This window comes from Suricata suricatta, chromosome 3 (assembly GCF_006229205.1).
Source record: "Suricata suricatta isolate VVHF042 chromosome 3, meerkat_22Aug2017_6uvM2_HiC, whole genome shotgun sequence".
NCBI classification, from domain to species: domain Eukaryota; kingdom Metazoa; phylum Chordata; class Mammalia; order Carnivora; family Herpestidae; genus Suricata; species Suricata suricatta.
Window position 1 is genome coordinate 104,861,593 of NC_043702.1, and position 11,710 is coordinate 104,873,302.

Sequence of the window (11,710 nt, forward strand, 5' to 3'; positions counted from 1 at the left end):
GTGCAATTCACTCCCATGTCAGGCTCTTGGCAAAGAGCGAGGAGACTACTTAGGATTCTTTCCCTCTCTCTCTGCTCCTCCCCTGCTCTCTCTCTCTCTCAAAATAAATAATCTATAAAATAAATAAATACATAAATAAAAATAAAGCATTCAGAGATGGGGAAATCATGAAAACATTGGTAGTAAACAATGAATCTGTTTACATCTATAACTAATACTAAACGACAACAGGAATTCTGCTTATAGAATAAGAATTTTGCATATTCAGATAAAATAAAAAACAAATCACCACAGGACAATGTTAAGAGCATAAAGAAAAAAATGTAAATAGCGCTGATATCTTTCCTAGCAGAGAGTCAATTAATACTGTACATAATGGAGAAATGTAGCCCAAAACTGTTTTACCCTCTTAATGGTTTTCATAATCTCCCTTAAGCTTGAAGGGATTTGGGGGCACATGGCTGACCTAATCAGTAAAGCGTGTGACTCTGAATCTTGGGATCATAAATACAAGCCCCATGTCAGGTGTTAAGATTATTTACATGAGTAAAACTTGAAAAAAAAACTTTGAAGGAATTTTGCATTGTTTCCTCTGACAGACTTCATTTATTCCTGATTAACAATAAAATAATAAAACTTGCTCCCATTTCCTAAGCATTATTCTGCATCGGCACATTCTGCACTAGCTCCAAACCCTTTTTTTGGTCTGCACATTTGAATGTGCAAAAAACTATATATTTTCTAATATTTTCTATAATTAAATATAACTTCTCTGTCAAGCTCTCATTCTGCTGATTCCTGAAAAATGAATCCTATGTATTTCCTGTGTGCAAGGCTTCTCCCTGCAGTCCACTCAGACTTTTCTTCCTCAGTTACTCATCAGGGTGGTACCTGGGCTCTTCAGGGCTGTAAATACTATCTGGCCCGAGTGCATAGGGGCTTGGGCTGTGGGCAGAGCCCTCAGTGCCTGTGGGCAGCCACTCAGCTGGCCAGTCCCAGCCTGTCCATCCTCCACTCTGCACCAAAAAGATGCTCTCCTACCTGACTGCAGGCTCTCCTCTCCAGCAAATGTCTTTTTCACTGCCAGTACCCCCTGTCAGACTCCCAACATTCCATGGACGCCCCTCTGCCCCATTCTTGAACATTCTGGGGTTTTCTCAAGCCTAGACCTCAGCCTTGACCTATCTCCCAGCCAGATCCATTCTACTGGATCAGACTAAGGGGTGGTGGGAAGGTAGGGGGCTTGGAGGGATTTGATGCCTCCCTGAGCCTTCCCACCCCGCCCCAGCCTTAGTAAGGAGGACCAAGCCCTTCTCTACCTTGAGACTGATTCCACATCCACCCCTGGAAGCCAGCAGCCAAGCACCTCTTCCTTTGGTCTTTAGTGTCTTCCTTTTCCCCAGGGAGTGAGTCGACATGTTTCAGCTTTAAGATCTAGTTTTAATTGGATGAGGTTAGTATTCTAAATTTAAAGCAGTAGGGTTAAAAGAGGCATCACTGAGAATGAAAACTACACTTGTTACTATGTCAAAATATTGCCAGCCCCTTCAATACAATGTAAGTGACTACAGGCACCCACACAGCTAAACACACACAGGCAAACACAAGAGCATCTCTGGGCCCAGAGGAGATATGCTTCCATTTCTGGAGATTCTCTCTCTGCCTTCTACATATCCCCTCATGCAGGATATGTGAGCTTCCACTGTCTTTACTGTCGTGGCCCACCCAACTCTGCACAGCTCAGCTCCCTGCAGATCTGGGTTTTGTGATGCAACAGCCTCCAGAGAGGGTCTAGACACTGTCCCTGTACCCGGGAGGGAGACAGCAGGCAGCATGGATTCTGTGAGGGGCACCAGGCAGTGGGCTATGAGCAACCCCTGAAACAGGATTGTCTACACAGACAGAGCCAGCCAGACCCTGAAGTCTGAAATCGCATCTGAGTCAACCAGCCAATGTGTTTGACATCTACTCCTAACAGATAGCAGGGCTCAGAGATTCCATGGCATCCTGTGATGCTTGTTTCAGCCATTACCCACTTTTCCTAGATCACCTCTGCTCAGCGAATGTCTCTTCTATGGAAACTTTAATGAAAACATTCTGCTTCACAGAGGTTGTTACTCCTGTATTGCTCTTTCTCTCTCTCTCTCTCTCTCTCTCTCTCTCTCTCTCTCTCTCTCTCTTTCTCTCTCTCTCTCTCCTGGTTGGATCTCAATAATTAGTGCTTTTCTCTTTCTCTTTTAAATGGGGGTTGCAGGAGCCCTGCCTGGAAGTGAAGCCCCCACCAGGACCATGAGAGCCAGAGACACACAGAAGGAGGCCACTCCTGGAGGCCCCCAGCACATGGTGGCCTTCACACAAAGCACAGACACTTACCGTCAGACACGGGCTTACCTCTGGCCCCGCCAGTAATTTGCTGTCTCTCCTCAGGGGGCCGCACTGGGCAAAGCCTCAGCCTTCATCAAACCATTTCCTCTTGCAGGATCATCAAGGTCAGATGAGAACCGACCCAGGACCACTGGGGAGACACACTGACAGAACAGGGGCCTCTCTGCCCTTCCCTTTCCCTGCCTGGCTCAGCTCTGTCTTCTGCATCTTTTTTCTACCAAACTTCCAAGGACGAGGAACTTGAAAAGCATAATTATTTCTTTATTCTATGTTGAGAACTAAAATATTTCTGGAAAATGAACTAAACAGACAAATTTCCTTTCAAATTTCCTCAACAGCCATTTCAGAGCTTGTCATTGGCCTTTCATGGGCAGGTGTCAGTGTGGGAAAGTGGCAGCTTCCAGGGAGGTAGGGACTCACCGTTGAACAACCCGGCATGGCAGTCCCCTTCCCTACACTAAGGACAGCAAAGTTCCCAAGGTAGGATGCTCGGTGGTCACGTGACCTTGGTTACTTCATTTCATACCTGCACACATATCTTGAGATGTTACCCATGTTTCACAGATGTCAGAGGACAAAGGGATCTCCCAAGGTCCTGGAATCATAAGTTGAAGGGACAGAACCAGGAGGCAGGTCAGCCTGTCCCCAGAGCCCCTGTGTTGTGTGGAAACCACCTTCCTGCATGAGACACACTGTCTTGGGGTCAAGGATGGAGAGGTGAATGTTTCATGGCCATTACCTTGAACTACCCTCACAGCATCTACCTGTCGTGAGAAGGCACACCCCCAGCTCATACACCAGGGAACTGAAATACAGTGAAGTGAGAAGTCAGGAGTCACACAGACACCCCTTCCCTGCCTCTAGGTCCAGGGTCAGATGAAGCAGGATTGTCTCCTCCAGCAGCTGCCCTGGTACAGCTCAGTGACAAGTAGCCTCTTCCTTGGTGCTGTTACCCAGCAACTTTCCAAACCTGCACCAAGTGACCTCTCGCTGTGCGGCACGTCAGACCCAGAATGCTCTGTCACCTCGTGGGCAGCACGAAGGCTCACATTTGCCCTCTCACAGGCCTCATCTCCCTCCTACCCTTCTGAGTCAGCTCCATGACAAAGTGTTTGGCTCTTCTGGGCCCCCTCCCCCTATCCTGACCTCCGGTTCACTCCTTGGACCATTGTAGTCCGCCCTCACCCCACCACCCAGGGCTCTGGCCGGGTGTCCCACAACTCCTAATGCCCACATCCTCGTAGCCACAGGCCTGGGATCCTCTCACTGTCCTGAACATGCCTTCAGTTGCTGGTAAGATTGTCCAAGTACAGTGGCTTTAACAACACAGACGACTAGTCCCACAGACATGAAGTCCCAGATCTGGACTGTCCAAAGCTGTGTGGTGGCTCGAGTGATCATGGAGTCACAGGTGCCTTCTAGCTCTCTGTTCTGCTCTCCTTAGCATATGGTTTCATTCCTCTAGTAACCAAATGGTCAAATATGGATGCAGCAGCTCGAGACATCATACCCAAGTTCCAGGTGGCAGCAAAAAGGAAGAAGGGAGAGGGAAAAGACTTTCTCAGAAGCCCTCCCTAATGATTTCTGTTTACATCTCTTTGGCCACTCTAATGTGCCAGGAAACTGGGAAATGTAGGTTCTCATCTGGGGATGTTGGGTAGTTAACTACTGGGCACACTTCTCTCCCTTGGCTTCATGAGCACCTATCTCCTGCTCTCGCTGTACCTGTGGCTGTCCTGCCTCTGTCTCCTTCCATGCTGGGAATTCATGGACCTACTTCTGTCCTTTGTGGTCAGCCTCCCCTGAGACAATCTCATTCACAGTTTTCCTAGATAAGACTTCTTCCAGTCCTTCCCAGAGCTCATCATGGTAGCCCTCAGTCCCCTGGTCTCTGTGTGCCTTGGACTGCTGGCCCATTAGGGCTCTCCCTCTCATGACCTATCCATCTCTGTGTCTTCATGAATTCTTCCAGCTCTACTTTTCCTTGTGTTAGCTACCCTAGGGGCCATCAAGCTTTCTTGGCAAGCAGAGCCCTCTGATTGGATAATTTTCCAGCCAGGCTGTTTTCCTACCTGTGACCAATGTGTCACCTTCTGCTACCATCCTGTTTTGTCTGTTGTGCACCAGGGACAAGAAAGAGCCAGAGGGCCAAGAGTGATAGATGGTAAGACTAGTATGCCCTGGTCTGGCGTGGGGCCCCACCTGAGGTCAGTGACTGTGGATTCCCCTGTCCCACCATGTGCCTGTTTCCTGTAGTGCGAGGTGATGCAGGAGCAGGCGGGGAGAAAACAGAATGGAAGTAGGGCTCCCTCAGGAATGAGGCTTTACCAGACTGGCTTGTGAAGCTGAGCAAGCACGGAGTATAGGGGAGCAAGTGCCGAAAGGATGTACTGAGAAATCTAAACTGCGTCAACAGGAACAAGAAGGCAGAAAGGGAAAACATGGAGAGGGCCTGCACTGTGGTCCCAAGGTAACTGAGGGACAGTGAGTGGGAGGAGAGGGGCCTTGCAGAAAACTGAGAGGGGTGGGAGAGGGGTCTCAGTAACTTCAAAATTCCACAGAAATGTGGGGCATGAGTGGCTAACCTGGAACCCCAGACAGTGTCCGGAGACGAGGAGGTCAAGGTCAGCATGTATCAGGTGGGTCGTCAGCCTGAAAGTCAACACCACTGACAAGGCAGAGAGCAGATCTTGAGAGCGATGCATGGTTCTGATGCCAACAAACAACAGGAACAGCAACAGAAGAGCAGCGGGTGCTGGGACAAGGACCTCGGAGGGGCAGAGCTCTGACGCAAAGGTTCCTGGGGTCAGGGGGCAGCATGGAGAACAGACACCATCCCTCTCCACCAGCGGTGAGGAAATGAACCATCCCACCGCAGGAGGGGAGGGGCATTCCCACTAGGGGGAGCAGGGTAACAGGTGTGTGCATGTGTGTGGTGGAGCTGGAACACACACGGGACAGGGCGGGGACAGGACACAGTGGCAGGGGAGTGGGCAGGTATCCCAGCCCGCTGGGAGTCCAAGAGCTTGGGCTTGATCCTGTAGGTGATACCCCAGGTCTGGCATAAGAGAAGAACTTAATTCGTTTTCTAAATGAAGCAACTGGCTTTAAACAAGGGAACAACAAAGAAGATCACAAAGTGAGAATGATCCTCTTGATGGATATGGATAGGGGGTGTACAGGCCAGAGTGGCCAGAGGAGGCAAATTAGGTGGCACAGAGGGCCACGGGGACTTTACAGCAGGAAGCTGAGGAGGGGAAAGGTCGAGGTGATGACGTGGAAGGAATCTATGGTATTCGGTCATTGAACATGGGATGAAAGACATGGATAACCAAAGGGGTCCCATCTTGCCTCCACAGTCTTACAAAAAAGCACAGAACCAGACATGTGCAGGGTCTCTCTAGAATGACTGAGAGGAGGGCGTGTGTCTGTGCACTCCTGCCCAGCACTCGGTCAGGCCACGCCCACACCGCAGCCACGCCCATGCTATAGCCACGTCACAGCCACGCCTACGTCACAGTCACACCCTCGTCACAGACACGCCCACGCCTATGCCCACCTGGTGTTGTGACCCAGAGGGCTCTCAAACACACATCCTGATCCTGCCCCCCAGCTCGGCTCCAGCAGCGCCCTCTGAGTCTAGTCCAGGAGTCCAGGTTCCCATCTGATGATGCAGGGTTTGCCCATCAGAAGCCAGGAACTCCTTATGCCACGAAGTGGCACTCTGGGGACTGAAGTCTTAAACTGGAAACCAGGCAGAGGAGCTGATCAAATGAGGACAAAAGCTGATTAAACAGGGAAGAGGAGCCAATAGGTGTCCTTGGGCAGGAGGACAACGGTGAAAACAATACTTTGGGCCCTGATTCTAAGAGGTGATGAAAATGTGTAAGATCCTTGAGCCTGTCTCTGGAAAAAAAACAACCCGCTAACAGCAAATGCTGCATGGGATTCTGTGCTTAGATCTGTGCCCGGGGAGCCCAAGTGGTCCAGGCAGCACGAAGCTTTATGGATCCATAACTGCCTGGGGTTCAAACCTCAGCTTCTCTGCTTGGTGCTGTGGGACCTCCCTTCCACTTACCATTGTCCACCAGGTAAAGTGCGTCGGGAATCCTTTCCCCTTGGTTGTCCCAGGACTAAAATAGTGCTGTCTGTACAAGTGGGTAATGGAGGAACTCTCAGGCTTCCCATCTCCCCGTCTCCCTGTCTCCCGGACCGGCGAAAAGGCTGGAGTGGAGGTGGTGACAATGCTCAGGGAAGCCCACTGGGGGCAGTAGGAGGCTAAGGGTCCAGGCCCTAATGGAGGTCTGGAGAGTCTGGGGGTTGGGGAGCTTTCAGAGCACAGAACTGCAGGGATAAACGGGTAGAATTACAGTGGCCTGTCCTTGGAGTGAGCCAAACAGGGGGTTACACAGGCCCAGCTAGTGTCTCTCCTTTGGCCCTCTGACCCTGTTGTGGGTGCTCCTCTGGGCCCCCCACAGGCAACAGAGGTGAGGGCTTCACTTTGCTTCTTTTCCTCCATGATCCCTGCATGGACCTTGAGGACAAATCACAGACCCCCAGTGCCAGGAGCAGGGCAGAATCCGGTAGAGAGGCGACCCCATGGGGTGAAGTTGGTGCCATGGGGACGGGGCGTTGGGTGTCACAAAGAAGATGCAGCCCAGCGAAGGTGGGGGAGACATGGTGAGCTCCCACGTGGATTCAACAGCACCTCCTTCAGGCATGTAGAGACACCCTCCGGGGCCACCTGGCCTAGCGCCATCCCAGCCCCACACGGAGTTTCCTGGAGACAAGTACAGATGCCGTGCACCTTCGAATCCCCAAAGTGTGTCACCCGGTAGTTTCCTGGAACTCTGGACAAAGCCGTCAGGAGCAGGCAGGAAAAGCAGACGCAGGTCACTCCCTAGCCCTGCCCCAGAGCCCTCCCTGTCCCCCACCCCCTAGGCCTCACACACCTCCGCACACCAAACCAGAGCAGGCAGCGCTCCGCCCTCCCAGATTTAGGGATTCCTGGGAGGTGCAGGCCCGAGGGAAACAGCACAACGCTCCGTGCTCCGGGTCACTGCGCCCCCCCGGCCCGGACCCGCCCAGGCCCTGACCTGCCCCCCTAGCTGCGTGGCTGAGATGGCTAGGCCACTGGTGCTTCAGTGCTGCGCAGCCTTGGGCAAAGGCTCTGGTTCTCAGGCGCCCCCACCGCACTGCTCACTGGCGAGAAAAGGCAGCGGCTCCGCACTCTGGATCACACGGAGCGGGAGGTGAGAGGCAGAGGTACGGACCGCGCAGAACCCCACCCCCACCCCCGACCCCGCCCCGGCCCTCCCCAAGCTGAGTGGGCCTCCAGCACAGCCTGTCCCTAGGTTCTGTGTGGAGGGCGGGGCCGGGCCTTGGAGGCTTCCCCAACTTGCATCCCCCACCCGCACCCCCGCAGGAATCCGCCCCTGCCACAGCAGGCCCCGTGGGCCCCTCGGGTCCGCAGGGCTCCGTGGACGTGCCTGGCCGCGCCTGCTCCGGGCCTCCCAGCGGCGTCTGCGCCCACCGGCGGCCACCTGCGCACAAGCCCCCACCTCCCCTTCGTCCTCTCTTGCTCGTGAACGTGGGGCCTCAGTTTCCCCATCCGTGCAGCGAGTGTGGAAGAGCTCGGATAGCCGGGAGCCCTTGCGGCCTGAGTACTCGGGGTCCTTTCCACCGCCGCGGAGCCAGGACCCGCCGGCCGAGATGCGCGTGTTGCGCGCGCCCTCTAGTGCCCAGTCCTCGCAGCTGCGCGGTCGTCGCGCAGAGGCCTGCTCCCCCCTTGGGAACTGATTAATCACATTCAAGAGGGAAGGGGGTGGGATAAATAAACCTCAGAATGCATAAATAATAGGTGAGTGATAATGAGTGAGTGAACACTTGAATGGATGGACATCAAAATGAAAGCATGCACAGAGTGAGTAAGTGAGCAGCAGAACCAAGTCAATTAATGGCCTTGTTTGTGACTGCTTTGAAACATGTCATTTGGAATAAAAACTCAGACAGCTTGTCCTGCCCTCAAGGCCGTGTGCCTGGCATGAAATCTGCCCTTTCTCACCCTTCCTGCCTCATTCCCCAAATGCTCCCGGTCCTCAGTCCTTCTGCACTTACCTTTTCCGCTGTCCGGAACCTCCTTGCCAAGCTGCCACTCCTCATCCTTCGGTTTGACCCACACACAGCTCCTCAGATCCAGCTGCTTCATTCCCTTCCTGGCACTCCATATTGGGGAGCTTCCTCACCTCCCCCTGGTCACCTCAAGCGTGTCTCTTCCTCCAGGCCCTATATGCTATGACCCCCAGACACATCTAATGGGCACATTTCCAGGGTCTGCTGAGTGCCAGCATACAGTAGGTGCTTAGGACAAATAAAGCAAAGCAGCAGTTTGCTAGTGACCTGGCTTCACACAGAAGCTGGCTGCTCCCAGGAACAGGCTTCCTTTCCAGCCCTGTCCACTTGTCCTGGAGCTGACTGTCTGGACCCCGTAAGGAAAGGAAAGGAGCCAAGGCCATAGGATCCAAGCTGGGAGAGTCCAGGCTGGGGCTCACAGAGGCTGGCATCCTTGTCCCCCTCAATCCTGGGGGTAGGGAGGGGAGCTGGAGGAGGGGGTGAGTTCTTCAATGCAGCCCATTGCTCCTGCTGGCCTGGCACCCTCCAGGCTGGGCCCCACCTTGGACAGAGTGGTTCAAGGAGCTGTGTTAATTAGCTTTGATGATCATCAGAGAGCAGCAGCACAGGACAGCTATGTTCAGCCTCAAGTGATAACGGCATGACCTCCTTCCTCCCCAAGTTCTCACAATATACTTCCCCCTCCCTTAATTCCAGGGAGCCTAGCAGATGTCAAGGCAGCCCAATTAAAGGGGCACCAACGTATAAAAATAGTATCTGATTCCAGAAGGGCTCCTACCCTGTGACCCCCAGTGTCTCTGATGATTAAAGCTAGGCAGGGATGCTCCCGAACTCATTTTCATTTCATTTCCCTGTCTGTGCAGTCAGATCCACTTCATCTCTGCTGTCCAGCGAAATCCACCTGTCACCTTAGTGTTCCTGTTAGTTTGCCCTTCCTGAATTTGCACACAGGAAGGGAAGGACTTGCCTGCCGCCTCCCCGCTTCATCCAAGGGGGAGTGGCAATGCCTGGGGTGGGGCAGGTCATTCAGAGGGGCCCCCAGGGCACCATCTTAGGAGAAGTAGGCAGGCTGGCTGGGAAGGTGGGAGATCTGGGTTCCCAACCTGGGCTGGCACTCAGGGTGGCACTTTGCCAGTCCCCAGGAGGACCAAGGGTAGATCCCCACCATCCAGGAGGACCATAAAGGAGACAATGACAGCATGGGCCAGCGACATTGCCTCTGCATGCCTGACTGTGGCTGCCCCTCCACTCATCACCTTACCGAGCATCTCCTGTGTCCCAGACCCAGGGGGATCCAAGTCCCAAGAAAGTAAACCTCTCTCTTTTAAGGATGAGTTATCTGCAGCTGGTCTGGGACTCAAACCCAGGGCCACCTGACCTCAGAGCCTTTCTAGTACAGACAAGTCTGTTTCCTCCTGCCCCGTCCTGCCCACAACAGCCCCTCAGGTGTCACCAGGCCTTCCTTGAACTCCTCCGGTGACTGGGAACAGGAGGAGGGTGGTGGGGAGGAGTTTCCTCCAATGGTGGTTCAATGGATAAGACTCTATTTTAGCTAACGTTCATGTGGAGCTGAAAGCTGTTTGTAATAGCAGCTCAGAGCGCCCATTTCATCCTGAGACCTTGCGGCATGTCTGCCCCTGTCACACAGTGACCCTGTAAGGAGTGCACAGCCTCCGCTCCATCTCCCTCCCCTGTCCTCTCCACACTTGGCAACCCTTGGTCCCTTTGTGGAGCCTCAGTGTGAAGTTTCTTCCCCTGCACCCACTTTCTCCCACAGTATTGATTTTTTTAAAAGCAGGCAGTCAGCATGGCTGGCCTCATGCTGAGAAAGCCCAGCACCCTGTGATGGAAGGTCAGGAAATCTCTCTGCTGGGCTCTTTCAGCCTCAGCTGGACTCCTTGTGGGGTCTGATGCGGGCAGCTGATGCACAGAATGTCCTCCCTCCCCCTCCAGCCTCCCTCCTCTCTGAGACGTCCCCTAGCTTTCCTGCAGCTTTGGCTGCTGCCTCTGTACCCTGTCCTTCAACCCAGGGACCCTCTGGGCTTCCTCTTCTGCGAAGGCCAGTGAGGAAAAGCTGGAGCCTGGCCCCTGCCTCCCGCCCCCTGGAGCCCCACCGCAGTGCCCATCTGCTCCAGTCACTGTCCTGTGCCTTCATGTACTTGGCTCAACACTATGTCCAGAGTCTACAGTTCTGACTTGTGGCAGTTAGCTTAGCAGGAACGACTCCACTGTGTGTGGGGACTGCATGCATCTCCACTTCTCACTTGTCTGTCTTTTTCAATATTTTAATGTTTATTTATTTTAGAGAGAGACAAAGAATGCAAGCAGAAGAGGGGCAGAGAGAGAGGGAGACACAGACTTCGAGGCAGGCTCCAGGCTCTGAGCTGTCAGCACAGAGCCCTACATGGGGCTCCAACTCACGAACCATGAGATCATGATCTGAGCTGAAGTTGGACGCTTAACCGACTGAGCCACCCAGGCGCCCCTCACGTTTCTCTTCATAACCTAGCCTGGGTCTGAACACATCAACTGCTCAGACCCTGTTCCAACAACCCATCGGACACTCCACCATAGCCCCTAGACCAGCCCAAAGTATCTCAACCTGGGACACTCAGAGTGGCCTCAGTCCACACAAACCAGTCCTGTATCCACATCCTGTATAGGAGTTTTGGGATGCCTGCTGCTCCTTCCAGCCTACCATCTGGCACCCTAAAGCAGGCTGGACTCCAGGAGGTAGCTGAGATTTCTTTCCAGCCCCAGCCCGTGGACTCCAGCCACCTCCTGCACCAGGGGCTCTGGCTTGGGGCCAGGGCCCTAAGGGTCCACCTTTCTACCTCTGGGCAGCCTCGGGGCTCTTGCCCAGCCTTCCCTCCATGTTAGGCAGACCTGTCTTCAGGACCCTTAGGGCCCGGGACAGAGGTATGGGGGGCAGGGTTGCTTCCTCTCTTTGGGGCCAGTAAACCTCACTTTTACTGTAGCAGACACACGAGGCACCATGCCGACTCCCTGCAAGAAAGGACTCAGCCCCAGGGAAGGGGGCTGCTGGCAGCCTGGATTAGAATTCCTGCAGGCCTGCCCAGCTTTCAAGGCAATGTCACTCTTCTTTCTGCTGTCCCCAGCCAATACCTCTGTGTGTGGCACATGTGCGAAGGCCCAGGCACTTCCCCCAACACAAGGCTCCAGGACCAGGCAG

General features: G+C 53.6%; 1 protein-coding gene and 1 long non-coding RNA gene across 10 annotated transcripts; both read left to right on the plus strand.

The window, feature by feature from the left end:
• The first annotated feature begins 1,809 nt into the window (after positions 1–1,809).
• On the plus strand, positions 1,810–2,686 carry LOC115287926. The gene is made up of 2 exons (XR_003906731.1): positions 1,810–2,110; positions 2,255–2,686. It is a non-coding gene; the product is annotated as an uncharacterized LOC115287926 (long non-coding RNA).
• Positions 2,687–4,509: 1,823 nt separating this feature from the next.
• LOC115287925 (transcription elongation factor SPT5-like) lies at positions 4,510–8,399 on the plus strand. 9 transcript variants are annotated; one of them, XR_003906730.1, is made up of 7 exons: positions 4,510–4,549; positions 4,642–4,855; positions 4,947–5,236; positions 6,346–6,476; positions 6,926–7,277; positions 7,567–7,650; positions 7,811–8,399. XR_003906730.1 is itself a non-coding variant. In XM_029934740.1 (7 exons), the coding sequence occupies exons 2-7, from the start codon at positions 4,827–4,829 to the stop codon at positions 7,971–7,973; spliced, it is 630 nt and encodes a 209-aa protein (XP_029790600.1). In that variant the 5' UTR covers positions 4,510–4,549; positions 4,642–4,826; the 3' UTR covers positions 7,974–8,399. The 9 variants fall into 9 exon arrangements, 2 of the variants coding, with proteins under 2 accessions (XP_029790600.1, XP_029790601.1); XR_003906724.1 differs by having other exon boundaries at positions 4,947–5,024; positions 5,115–5,236; positions 6,864–7,650; XR_003906725.1 differs by having other exon boundaries at positions 4,947–5,024; positions 5,115–5,236; positions 6,864–7,637.
• The last annotated feature ends 3,311 nt before the right edge of the window (positions 8,400–11,710 follow it).

Bases quoted from the DNA above. Each gene is read 5' to 3' on its own strand.
- LOC115287925 (XM_029934740.1), top strand. From the start codon at position 4,827: ATGGAGAGGGCCTGCACTGTGGTCCCAAG. The intron at 5,025-5,114 runs GTGGGTCGTCAG...AACAAACAACAG, and splicing joins TCAAGGTCAGCATGTATCAG to GAACAGCAACAGAAGAGCAG. The intron at 7,638-7,810 runs GTGAGAGGCAGA...GCACCCCCGCAG, and splicing joins TGGATCACACGGAGCGGGAG to GAATCCGCCCCTGCCACAGC.